This window comes from Balaenoptera ricei, chromosome 14, assembly GCF_028023285.1.
Source record: "Balaenoptera ricei isolate mBalRic1 chromosome 14, mBalRic1.hap2, whole genome shotgun sequence".
In the NCBI taxonomy this organism is placed as follows: domain Eukaryota; kingdom Metazoa; phylum Chordata; class Mammalia; order Artiodactyla; family Balaenopteridae; genus Balaenoptera; species Balaenoptera ricei.
Genome location: NC_082652.1, coordinates 37,995,648 through 38,007,896, shown reverse-complemented (window position 1 = coordinate 38,007,896; position 12,249 = coordinate 37,995,648). Strand labels below are relative to the sequence as shown.

The 12,249-nt window shown below is 43.0% G+C and overlaps 1 protein-coding gene across 1 annotated transcript in view; it reads right to left on the bottom strand.

The window, feature by feature from the left end:
• Window positions 1-524, bottom strand: part of COLEC12 (collectin subfamily member 12) — a 192,612-nt gene extending 192,088 nt beyond the window's left edge. The window contains exon 1 of the mRNA XM_059895426.1: window positions 387-524. Within this exon, the coding sequence (XP_059751409.1) occupies window positions 387-393 (7 nt within the window). The 5' untranslated portion in view covers window positions 394-524. The remainder of the gene's footprint in view (window positions 1-386) is intronic.
• Between the last annotated feature and the right edge of the window lie 11,725 nt (window positions 525-12,249).

Below are 12,249 nucleotides of genomic sequence, written 5' to 3'. Positions count from 1 at the left end.
GGGGAAACAGCAACATCGGGGAGGGAGAGGACGCTGGGGAGAGGGGGGAGTGCTCCAGAGCGGAGAACCGACTGGGGGTTGGGGGGGGAATGGTGATGCCTCCACTCTCCTGGGCATATTTTTTCAATTAAAAAGTTGGGAACTGGAACCCGTAAACAATAATTTGGGGCTTCAAACTACTTTGTAGAGACAGGATGGGGAGCGGAATACGCACACGCTTCAAAACCCCAAACTCTAGGTCTCCGGCGGTACCCGACTCCGGAGCCGGGGGCGCCCCCAGGGTGCGCGCACGAACCAAGCACCGGGTGTCCCCCGGGGCTCCAAGCAGAGAAAGTCCGCGCCGGATGCACCTCGCCCCCTCACGCGCTCCCCGAAGCCCGCCCTACCTTTCATGGTGGCCGAGGAGACGCACAGCCAGCCGGGGAGCTCCGCGCCGCCGAGGAAGTTCGCGCTGAGCAGCGGGTCAGTGAGCGCCCATGGCAGCTGCGCCGCGCGTCGGCCGTCTGCGCTCCAGCCCTCCCTCCCCGCTTGGCCCTCTGTGCCGCGGGGCCGCCGCGCGCGCCGCTCACCCCGGGCGGGAGGCGCCGCTCCCGCCAGCGCCCCTCCCCCTGGCCCGGCCGCCGGGGCGCGCGGGCCGCCGCGCCCACGCCCCCCTCGCGCCCTCCCGCGCCCGCCCCGCCCGCCCGCAGGCCGGCGCTCGCCTGGGCCCCGCCGCTTCCTCGCCGCGCCGTCGCTCGCCCGCGCTCCCCCAGTTCTCTCTTTTTCCCGTTTGACCAGAAGCGGGAAGAAGTCGGAGGAAAGCGGCTCCCGAGGGTGGTCAAGTGCTCACCCTCGGGGTGCACGGAACGTGCGGCCGCTGGGCTTGTTTCTAGACCCCTGACTACCTAGAGTGTGGGGTGAGAGGGCTGGGAGCAGCAGCGTCACGGGGACGGCGGAGTTAGCTCGTCCCTTCTCCAAAGGGCTCTGGGCACGGAGGGTTAGAGGATCAAACGGGGCGAGCACTTCCCCGAGGCTCAAAGTTTCCAAGTGCGCTTGTTGATGCCCCGAAGGGACACAAGGGACAGTGCTCACTGCCACCCGGGGAGAGCTGTCGCTAAGTTCGAAGTCACCATTAGATGATCTCCCTGCAGAACTCGGAGCAGGATTACAACTCTTGGACCTTCAAGAAGAGAGAGACAGAGACTAAAAAACCCACCACACTCCCCTGGGTTGGAAAAGTCCCCTTTCTACCCACCGCCCCTGAAACGATCAGGTTGACTCCAGTTTTACTAGGAAAGGAGGCTGGACTGTTGAGCAGATTCATAATGAGTTCCTTTCATTGTGGCCCATCCTGTTGCCCCACAGTGTTTATCTTTCTTTTCAGAAACCCTCCTAAGCAGACCCATTGCTTTATAGCTTTACTGCAGAACCTAAGTGGTGAGTGGAGCTGGTGGGGGGCGGGGCGGGGGGGCGCTGCGGAGGAACTTTCTTCCACAATGGTGAAATGACAGATTACTTGCGCTCTTGTTAGCATACCAAAAGCCATACAATTCTGGCACGGGCAGTGGTTTCAGCTTTTCAGATTTCCTCTCCTGAGGACTTGGTAACACAGTGTAACCAGCCCATTGATTCATTCTAAACAGGGAACTCTTTGCTCTAGTAAAAGTCGGTGCCCAGAAATGAATACATTCTAAAATATTTCACAGACTCTCCATTCCAGAAGCTTTCTATTTAGAACGTTAGGGGGAAACTTATACATGACTGGCAAAGAAAAAGACAAAAACTGGCAATTTTTTTTTTTTTTTCACTTTAGGGCTTGATGAAACTATAGGGTCCCTGAAGATTACTCTAGAGATTTGCTCCAACTCTCACCAAGGTACCTGCCTTGTTTTGCACGTCAAACGAGAGTCCTGAAGAGCCCAGAATATGGATTCTCAGCCCAGAGCTTACTAACTAATGTTGGGATGGAATAAGCCCATCAGTTTCTTTGCATAATAGTTTCTCCAACTGAAAAATGGAGAGAATTTTGGCCCCAATATTTGAATTGAAGAAAATCATCTAAAATACCTAAATTATAGCTGTGACACCAAAAACAGTCAACAAAAGAAAAAAATAATAAATTGGATTTCATCAAAATTCAAAACTTTTGTGCATCAAAGACACTATCAACAGAGTGAAAAGGCAACCCACAGAGCAGGAGAAAATGTTTGTAAGCCATATATCTGATAAGGGTTGACATCCAGAATCTGTAAAGAACTCCTACAACTCAACAACAAGAAAACAAATAACCCAATTTAAAAATTGGGCAAAGAACTCAAATAGATATTTCTTCAAAGATGATATACAAATGGCCAATAAGCATATGGAAAGATGTTCAACATCACTAATCATTAGGGAAATGCAGATCAAAACTACAATGAGAGGGACTTCTCTGGAGGCCCAGTGGTTAAGACTCCACGCTTCCACTGCAGGGGGAGTAGGTTCGATCCCTGGTTGGGGAACTAAGATCCCGCATGTCACACAGCATGGCCAAAACAAAACAAAAAAAACTACAATGAGATACCACTTCATACTCACTAGGATGACTATTATAAATATAAAAACTTTTCAAAAAACAGAAAATAACAAGTTTTGACAAAGATGTGGAGAAATTAGAACACTTGTGCATTGGTAGTTGGAATGTAAACTGATGCAGCCACTATGGAAAACAGCATAGTGGTTTCTCAAAAAATTAGACATAGAATTACCATATGATCCAGCAATACTTCTTCTGGATAGATACCCAAAAGGATCAAAAGCAGAGACTCAAATAGATATATTTGTACACCCATGTTCATTGCAGCATTATTCACAATTGCCAAAAGGTGGAAACAACCAAAGTGTCCATTAACAGATGAATGGACAAAATAAAGGCAGCCCATGCTGACAATGGAATATTTTTCAGCCTTAAAAAGGAAGGAAATTCTGACACATGCTACAGCATGGTTGAACCTTGAAGGCATTATGCTAAGTGAAATAAGCCAGTCACAAAAGGACAAATACTGTATAATTCCACCCATATGAGGTACCTAGAGTAGTCAAATCACAGAGACAGACAGTAGAATGGTGGTTTCCAGGTGGAGCAGGGAGGGAATGGAGAGTAGCTGTTTAGTGGGGACAGAGTTTGTGTTGCAAGATGATAACAGTTCTGGAGATGGATGGTGGTGATGGTTGTGCAATGATCTGAATGTACTTAATGCCACTGAACTGCACACTTAGCGTTAGGATGATAAGGTTTATGTTACGTGTATTTTAACACACACACACACACACACACACACACACACACACATGCAAAACCTAACAGAAGAATTATAAGGTTGGAAAAAAGTCCCACAAAAACCTGTTAGCTACAATGGGCTAGACTCACAGACCAGGTGATGAGAAAACAAGCTCAGCAACTCTTTAGAGGACAGGGCTTCTGGAACATGCGTCCTCCCTCCAGCCCCACCACCTTCAGCACCAAGAGCTGATTGAGCCCCTGCAGGTGGGTCACAAAAGTCCCCGGCCTGGCGCCTCCTCTGAGCCCCACTCTGGAGGATACAGGGGCTGAAGGTTGTGGTCACGTGAAGATCATCAGCTGACCAAGATTTCTCTGGTCAAGAGCTCTGGGAGGAGTTGAGTTGGGGCTCAGGGAGAGGAGAGAAAGGCCCAGAAGAGGAGGATGGTGTGGTTGGAAAGGACACCAGTGAAGATGCCTTGCACTCCTCAGGGGAGATGGGCTGCAGGGCGGGAGCTCGTACTCAAGTCTCCCCGCTCCAGGAGCAGCAGCTGTGCCCTGCGTTCATGTTACCTTTATAACCGTAGAGAAGGCATCCTCTCACTTCATCCTCACACCAGCCCTGTGCTAGTAGTGTCTTTTTACTGATGAAAAAGCCCAGTCACCCTTGCCTCCTCCCTTCCCCTCTACCCTACATCCTCAACAAGCTCTGCTTCTACCTGCAAAATATATCTCATAGTCCACTTCTCTCCGTCTCCCCCGCATTCCCCATGTGGAGACCGCGATAGCCCATCTGGAATTCTGCAATCACCCTCCAGGTGTTGCCCCCTCACCACCCACCTTATCAGGTATGAAAGCCCTCAACCTCCTTTTCCATATGCATCCAATTTTTGCTATCATAAACACCTTTATCTCCTCCTCTCCCACCTCCACAATTAATCTACTCATATACTTGATCTCACTCCCTCTACCTGGTCTCCCTGACTTCAATCTCACTGCCTTGAATCTACCCACACCAGTAGAGCCTAAATATTTCTAAAATGCAAACCTGATCATGCCACTCTCCTACTTAAAATTTAAGTTCAATGGTTTGACATTGTCCTCAGGCTAAATTCAAGTTCTCAGACCCAGCTTACAAGGATCTCTATGACTGGACCCGTGTTTATCCCTCTGGCTTCAGCCCATACTCCCCTCTGGGCTCTATACTTTAGCCCCTACCTTTTTTTTTTTTTTTTTTTTTAACTTTCCATTTCTCTATCACCTCTTAGCCTTCAAATATTCCATTCCTGCCTGAAGCACTTTTTCCCAGGCCTATCTTCATTACCTAGCTCAAGCTTCTGGCCTCAGCTTAACCTCCCTCTTCCTGACACCTAAACTAGTTTAGAGTCCCCCACCCACCCAACCGGTGCCTCCATAGCAAACTGCATTCCACACTCTCTTGTGGAATAGTTACTCGTCAACTGTGTGAATTTCCACTGGCTACAGCTCTATGAAGGCGGGGACCATGTGGATCCTGTTCAATGCAGAACCACAGACAAACATGTATGAATAAGTAAATGAAGTAAATCTTCCTAGATCACATGTTGTAATTTGTGCCCTTTCTTAAATCTTCAAACCTTGTCCTCACTCCCTAAACTTCCACATAAGCTCAGGTCTCCCCATCTTATAAAGTTCCTTGGATCCTATTTTCCTGGAAATAAGCCACTTTCATTTGACCTCTGATTTACTACCCAACTCAAGGCAATCGGACTGGTGCCTCATGACGCCACAAAAATTGCTCTTGTGGCTGTCATGGACCTCCAACTTACCAAATCCATGATTTTCCTTCCAGATTTTTTCCCACCAACTTTATCCCACTGCCATGTTTGTCTTGCTGATCATCATTTTTTTATTCATTTACTTATTTATTTCTGCAAAGGCCTCTCTTCACTTCCATGATCTCTCTCTCCCTTCATTTTCCTGTTCCTGTTTTCTCCACTTGCCCTAAGCACTTGGATTTCATCCATTGCCACCTTGTCTTCAGCCTCCACAAGCTCTCCTTGGGTGGCCATCTAAACCCTCCAAGGTGTCAGCCATACTGCCTCCCACTGGGAGTTGGGGAGTGAAAAAGGTAACAAAGCCTCAGGGAAAACCTTTCAAACCACACTTGGGCCTCCTTCATATTCCAATTTAATCCCTGTCATCCACATTTAAGAGTAACTGAGTCACTTCTGCTTGCAGGAGTTAGTTTTATTAACTCAGGTGTGTTGGGGAGAAACTGATATGTATCATTCACCTATATGCTGAAGACACCCAAATCTCTCTCCTGTTAGACATTTCTCCTGGACTCTAAGCCCTTCTTTCCATCTGCCTACCTACTGACAAGTTCTTCCCGGATATCCTACAAGCATCCCAACTCAGTTTCTCTAAAACCAAATCACCTCTTCAAGGCACGTGCCTTTCTATATTTCCTACAACCCACAACCCAGTTGTCTAAGCTTGAATACGAGCATCATCTTAAAGCTTCTCCCTTTCCTTCAATCCCACTATTCACATCCTCTCAACTCCACCGTGATCCAACTGCGACCTCATTTTTATAAAGTGCAGAAGGTTGGGCTTCACTTCAGGCCTTGGAATCAGAATCTTTCAGGGAGAAGCTCAGTTGCTTCTGTTTTCTGTTGCTCCCTGGCTGATTTTCGTGTTCACTAAACTTGGAGAATCATCATAGTAGACTATGAGCTTCTTAAGAGAAGGGGCATGTCTTCTTCACCTTTAGAATAACAGTTTCTAGCAATTAACATTCAGTGAAAGACTGAATAAATGGAGAAGGGATAAACAATGGAGGGAACTGCAGAGCAGGGAAAGCAAAACACATGGCACACCCCTGAGGCTTGCCATCAACGGGTGATACGGCATGCTCTGAGTCAAGCCTTTGAGTGTGGCAGGAGGATGAGCTGGATTCTTGAGAAGGATGTTGGCTTCCACAGCTTGGTCATCTGAGTCACGTCATCTTCTCTTCCACACTTGACAAAGAATAGACCTTGTTTGCCAGAGGAGCCATTGTTGTTATTAAGCAAGTCCACTAAAATGTTACGACCCCATGAAGAGACTAATGAGGTTGTAATGGACACCAGGTGTTTTGTCTCCATCCTTTGAGATGTGATTATGCTTGAGATTTGCATGACGGTTTTCAGTTTTTTTGTTATTTTTGGGGGGTTTTTTTTTTTTTGGATAAAGAAATAGCTTTTTGGTCTTTAAAAGTTTATGGTTTTTGTCAGTGAGTGTTTCTATTTCTTTCATTTTTAAATAAACTTAAGGTTTTTTGAAAGGAGGCTCTGATTGAGAGCTGCTTTCCCTGTTTGACCAAAAAGTCAATATTTATTCCATGTCATGTTTCACAGTTCAGAGGATCAGTCTGAAATTTTTCCTCTAATCCACTGCAAGGCCACTGATGGTTCTCGAGACTGGTTCAGGAGCCTCTTTTTAATTTCAGTGAAAAGGTAAGGGCTGAGAAAAAAGAAATGTGACCCCTGAGCCTCAGCCTGGAGACCCACGTACGTCACAGGGAAAGCCAGAATTCCCTCATCCTGACCTGGGAAGTACAAGGTAGATGGCCAACTGCAAAATGCTGATGATCCTTTCCTATTAGGTTTCAGATGTATTACATCTGGACATTGCAGACAAGTGACTTATATGAAAAAAGTTTTTAGAGTTTGTTTTTGCCCTTAATGTGTGCCTTTTGCAGTGGCATAGATGAGAGGGACTTATTTTGCTTTTGTCTTCCATTTGGTCTTGTCATTCATTCGTTCTGGTGGAGATGAAGTGTGTTGAACCACGCCACCATCTGGTGATCAGTAGAGTTTGACTCCAGGCCCTGTTCTGTTATTAGGGGCCTCTCTCACTAGGGCTGGCCTCTGACATCTTGAGGCCTGAGTATTCTTACAGTAAAAATGAAAGGTTTTAGACTAATTTCCAAGGTCTTTTTTGGCTCAAAAACCTTAACATGAAATGCATGTAAACACTATTTGAGGGGACTTCCCTGGTGATCCAGCGGAACCAGGGTTCTATCCCTGGTCAGGGAACTAGATCCTGCACGTATGCCGCAACTAAAGATCCCTCACGTGGCAACGAAGATCCCGCATGCCACAACTAAAACCCGGGGCAGCCAAGTAAGTAAATATTAAAAAAAAATGTGGAAGTTGGAAATTCAGACATATTTTGGATGTGTGTGTATATATATGTATATATATTATATGTCCAAAATATGTCTGAATTTCCAACTTTCACAGTGATCAGCTACAAACATATATACATTTGTATACATATATTGGTAGCTGATCACTGATTTGTATATATATTATATATTATTTATATATGTATATATTTTTACTTATGTATATTTGTATGATATACCTGTAGCTGATCACTGATTTGTATATATGTGTATATATATACATTTGTGCATATATACATATATTTGTAGCTGATCACTTTTTAAAATATTGGACTAGCTCAGAGGTACACCTTTGTCCATATATTCATGCTGGTGTTCCCATTACCTAGTAAGTATCCAGTAAATGACTAAATGAATGAATATGCAGATACAAGTGAAACAGAGAAGCTGTTTCATCTGTCCATCAATTCTCACCTACCTTTAAAATGAGCCTCTTCTTTATGGTAATAACAGTAACTATTGCTGACGTTTACTGAGTGCTTTCTATGTTCTAGACCCTATGCTTAGCCCTTGATACACAGTATCTTATCTATCAGATTCAGAAATATGTGGGACTTTAGGGAAACCACTTAACTTTGATTATCAATTTCCTCATCTAAGAAATGAGGACAGTACTATCCATCTTGCAATATTTGGGGGAGGGATTAGAGGTAATGTTTTAAAATCCCTCATATACTACCTGCCACTTAGGAGAAGCTCAGTAAATTGTGGTAATTTTTCTCATAATTAATTAATTTTCTATCTTCCTTTTTGCTTTTTAAGGTAAAACAGAAGACCAAATTGAACAAAGGCAAAATAATTTCATTAAATTATTTTATACAAAATAACAATTTGGCTGGTTAGGGAAGAGCCTAGTAAAATTTATTTAAAATCTTCATGATGAATAGCTTTAAAGAGACAGTTTTATTTTTAAGAGCAAACAAGTACAAAAATAGTAGAGTTCCCAAAGAGAACTACCCTAAGAGATAGATTAAAATGTTTATAATTCACATGTACATTGTTACTAAGTGTGGTGTGCACAAGATATTTGAACATAATTTGTTCTCTAAAGTAATTTAAACATTAACTTTATGAATTTTGTTTATACTATAATTTGATTAATAATGGTGAAAAGGTAAACTTCTGCTAAGCTTTTGTCAAAATTGTTACAAATTCCAAATAAGTATATCAAGATTGGTGAGGCTTCACAGTATGGTGTTATTCCTATGTGATATTGTCTGTTGATACTATATTCTTTCAAGATTGGCAGAATTTTATTTTACTCTTTACTTCTTATAAATAACTAGCTATTTTCACTGGAGTTTTTGACTCCTATAAATAACTTACACTACATTTTTTATTCAAGGTCAAGATCCAGTAATTATTTCCACTTTATTTATATTTTTCGTTGAGACAATACATTATATTTGAACTTAAATATTTCTCTACCTTGAATGTGCTTTCTTAGAACTTAAGAATAGTGCATATCAATATTCTAAAAGATTTACTTAAAAATAAAGAGCATCAGATGTGCAAATAATTTATTAAATAAAATCTTTTCATATTTTTTTTCTGTTTGTTTGTTTGTTTTTGCAGAATTTGAAAGACGTTCTTTGTGGATTGCTCCCATGGTGCAGTGAGTTCTCACATCGTCCATTAAGTTGATCTGCTTTATAGATTTTAAAAGTTGTGGATTTCTATTCCACACAATTAAAATGTTTAGTATTCCTTGTAATGGAAGCTAAAGCCCAGAAGGGTTCCACAACTTTTCTAAGCCCAAGACAGTCAAGAATAAGGTTCCACTAAGATTCTTATTGAATGTGTTCAAAACAAGCACATCTCAAACTGAATATGATTTTCCAATAATTGCAGTTTAGCTGAATGAAAAACTTGAGACTGAAAAGAAAGAATTGGAATTTTATCACTAAACCTATAATGCTGCAGAAATATAGGAATGCAGATAGCTGAAAGGTCATTCTTACAACTTATTTAATATCTCCTATGAAGAAAATATGGCTAATGAAATCTTTGTAAAATACTAGAATCCTATCCTTTCTCCATTTGCAACTTAAGGACATTAAAGTAAGAAAATCCAATTAAAGAAAACACTGACCTTGTCAAGGGACTCATCAGTGTAATAGATAACTTTCTTTTCCACAGTTTTCTGTCCTATTTTTCATATCTAAAATATACCGGTTTTTCACTAATTATTACTCAATGAGAAAAATTTTGAACTGTGAATAATGCTATTTCTGATCATTTATTAAGTGCTAATGTATTACATTAGTAAAAATATAATTTTGTATTAGAAAATAAAAATTAGAATCCTAGATTCTAATGTGCTCTAAGGAAAATGCCCACAGGTCAGAATCCAGGGTCCTGGTCATGGGTGGCTCTGTTGGGGTCTGACAAGTCTCTCCGTGTCCTTGTATGTGCTCTGGGCAGCTCAATCCCCATTTTCCTAGCAATTACTCCTGACCTTCTTCTCAAGGACTCTGCTTGACGCCTACCCTCTTACTCTGAGCAGATGACCTCATCGCCTCCTCTGCAAAAGATCAGAGGTTATCTGACAGGAATCCCCTGGAGTTCCTGCACTCTTTCCTCCGCCCGGCCTGCTATGACTTATCTCTCTCGGCACCTGGACTCACCACTTCCCCTCATCATCACTGGAAGAGACATCTTATCCGTCCTCCAGGGCTCCTTCCACTGAAAGCTCGCCTCTCCCATCCCCATCTATTATTATTGCTTCTCTCTCTTCTTGTAGTTTCTTCTTTTACTTCCTACACTCTTCTTCCCATTAGAGACAAACTCTTTTTTTTTTTTTTTAAATCTTAATTGCCAATTTTGCTACTTTATTTATTTATTTATTATTTATTTTTGGCTGTGTTGGGTCTTCGGTTCGTGCGAGGGCTTTCTCTAGTTGCGGCAAGCGGGGGCCACTCTTCATCGCGGTGCGCGGGCCTTTCACTATCGCGGCCCCTCCCGTTGCGGGGCATAGGCTCCAGACGCGCAGGCTCAGCAGCCGTGGCTCAGGGGCCCAGCTGCTCCGTGGCATGTGGGATCTTCCCAGACCAGGGCTCGAACCCGTGTCCCCTGCATTAGCAGGCAGACTCTCAACCACTGCGCCACCAGGGAAGCCCTAGAGACAAACTCTTGAAGTCGTCTACACTTGAAGTGTCCACTTCTAGAACCTGTTCCCTCTACAGACATGGCCACACCTGTGCTGCCACACGGTGGCGCCGGCCCTGCTATAACCAAGGTCATTGGAGCCATTCAGACCGCCAAATCCAGTGGGCACTTAGCTCCATCCTTGGTTCCTTTAACTTCTCTCCTGTTGACAATCAACTTCTTTTTTTTTTTAAATAAATTTATTTATTTTTATTTATTTATTTGTGGCTGCATTGAGTCTGTTGCTGTGCTCTGGCTTGCTCTAGTTGCGGGGTGCAGGAGCTACTCTTCGTCACGGTGCGCGGGCTTCTCATTGCAGTGGCTTCTCTTGTTGCAGAGCATGGGCTCTAGGTACGTGGGCCTCAGTAGTTGTGGCACGCAGGCTCAGTACCTGTGGCTCGTGGGCTCTAGAGCACAGGCTCAGTAGTTGTGGTGCATGGGCTTAGTTGCTCTGCAGCATGTGGGATCCTCCCGGACCAGGGCTCGAACCCATGTCCCCTGCATTGGCAGGCGGATTCTTAACCACCATGCCACCAGGGAAGTCCTGACACTCAACTTCTTGAACCTCCCTCCTCCCTCTGATAAGTGTCATCACGTCTCTGATTCTCCTACTAACTCCATCACTCTTTACTCTTGGTCTTCACTGCAGCTCCTCTTTTTCTGCCTTGCTTCAAAATAATGACCCTCCTAAGGATCCTGCCATCAGTTCTGCCTCCAGTAACTCAATAATTTTCCATTTCTGATGACCTCTGTTTCCTGACTGGACTTCTCTGAGCTCCAAATATCCAGAAATGCTTACCATTCAAATGTATACATACTTACTGTATCTCAAAACGTTTCCCTTTCATGTAGAGTTTTAAATTTACCAGCATAAAGTTCAAAGTAGTTGCTTTTGCTTTAAAAAAAAACTCATCTCTGTATTTATATCTCTTCTTGTTCCTGACATTATTTAAACCTTCTCTCTGCTACAGATGTGCCTATTTTAAAGAAACAGGTTTTTAAAAAAAATTTTTATTGAAGTACAGTTGATTTACAATGTTGTGTTAATTTCTGCTGTACAGGAAAGTGATTCAGTTGTATACATATATTTTTTTTTTCATATTCAAAGAAACAGCTTTGATGTTGCTCATCTATATATATCTTTGTTTTATTTTATTTCTCTATTTTATTTCTGCTCTTACCTTGATTATTTTTTATTATTTCCTCTCTGGTTTTACTCTGTTGTTTTTCTAGTTTTTGTTTTTGTTTTCTTTTTAGTTGAATGCTAACTCATCTGCAATTTTCTAACTTTTTTTAATTGATGGAGTTAAGGATTGTGGTATATACTTGTTATTCTTTTGGGGTGTTTAGCACCTGAGTCCCCCTACTATGTCCAGTTAATTCCCCACCACATGAGTATTGAAGGGAGGCAATGGTTCTTCCCAACATAGATGCAAAAAAGCCAAATATTTGCTGTCTCCACTTATCAAGGTATAGAATTATAAATGACCACTTACTATCTCTCAGCAATTTAGCTTCTGACATATATTGCTGCTGAAGAGAAGTTTGATATCAGTCTAACTGCTATTTCTTCACATTTGACTTATATTTTCTGACAGCTTTTTAGGATTTTCTCTTTCTCCTTGAGGTTCTGTGGTTCCAACTACAAAGT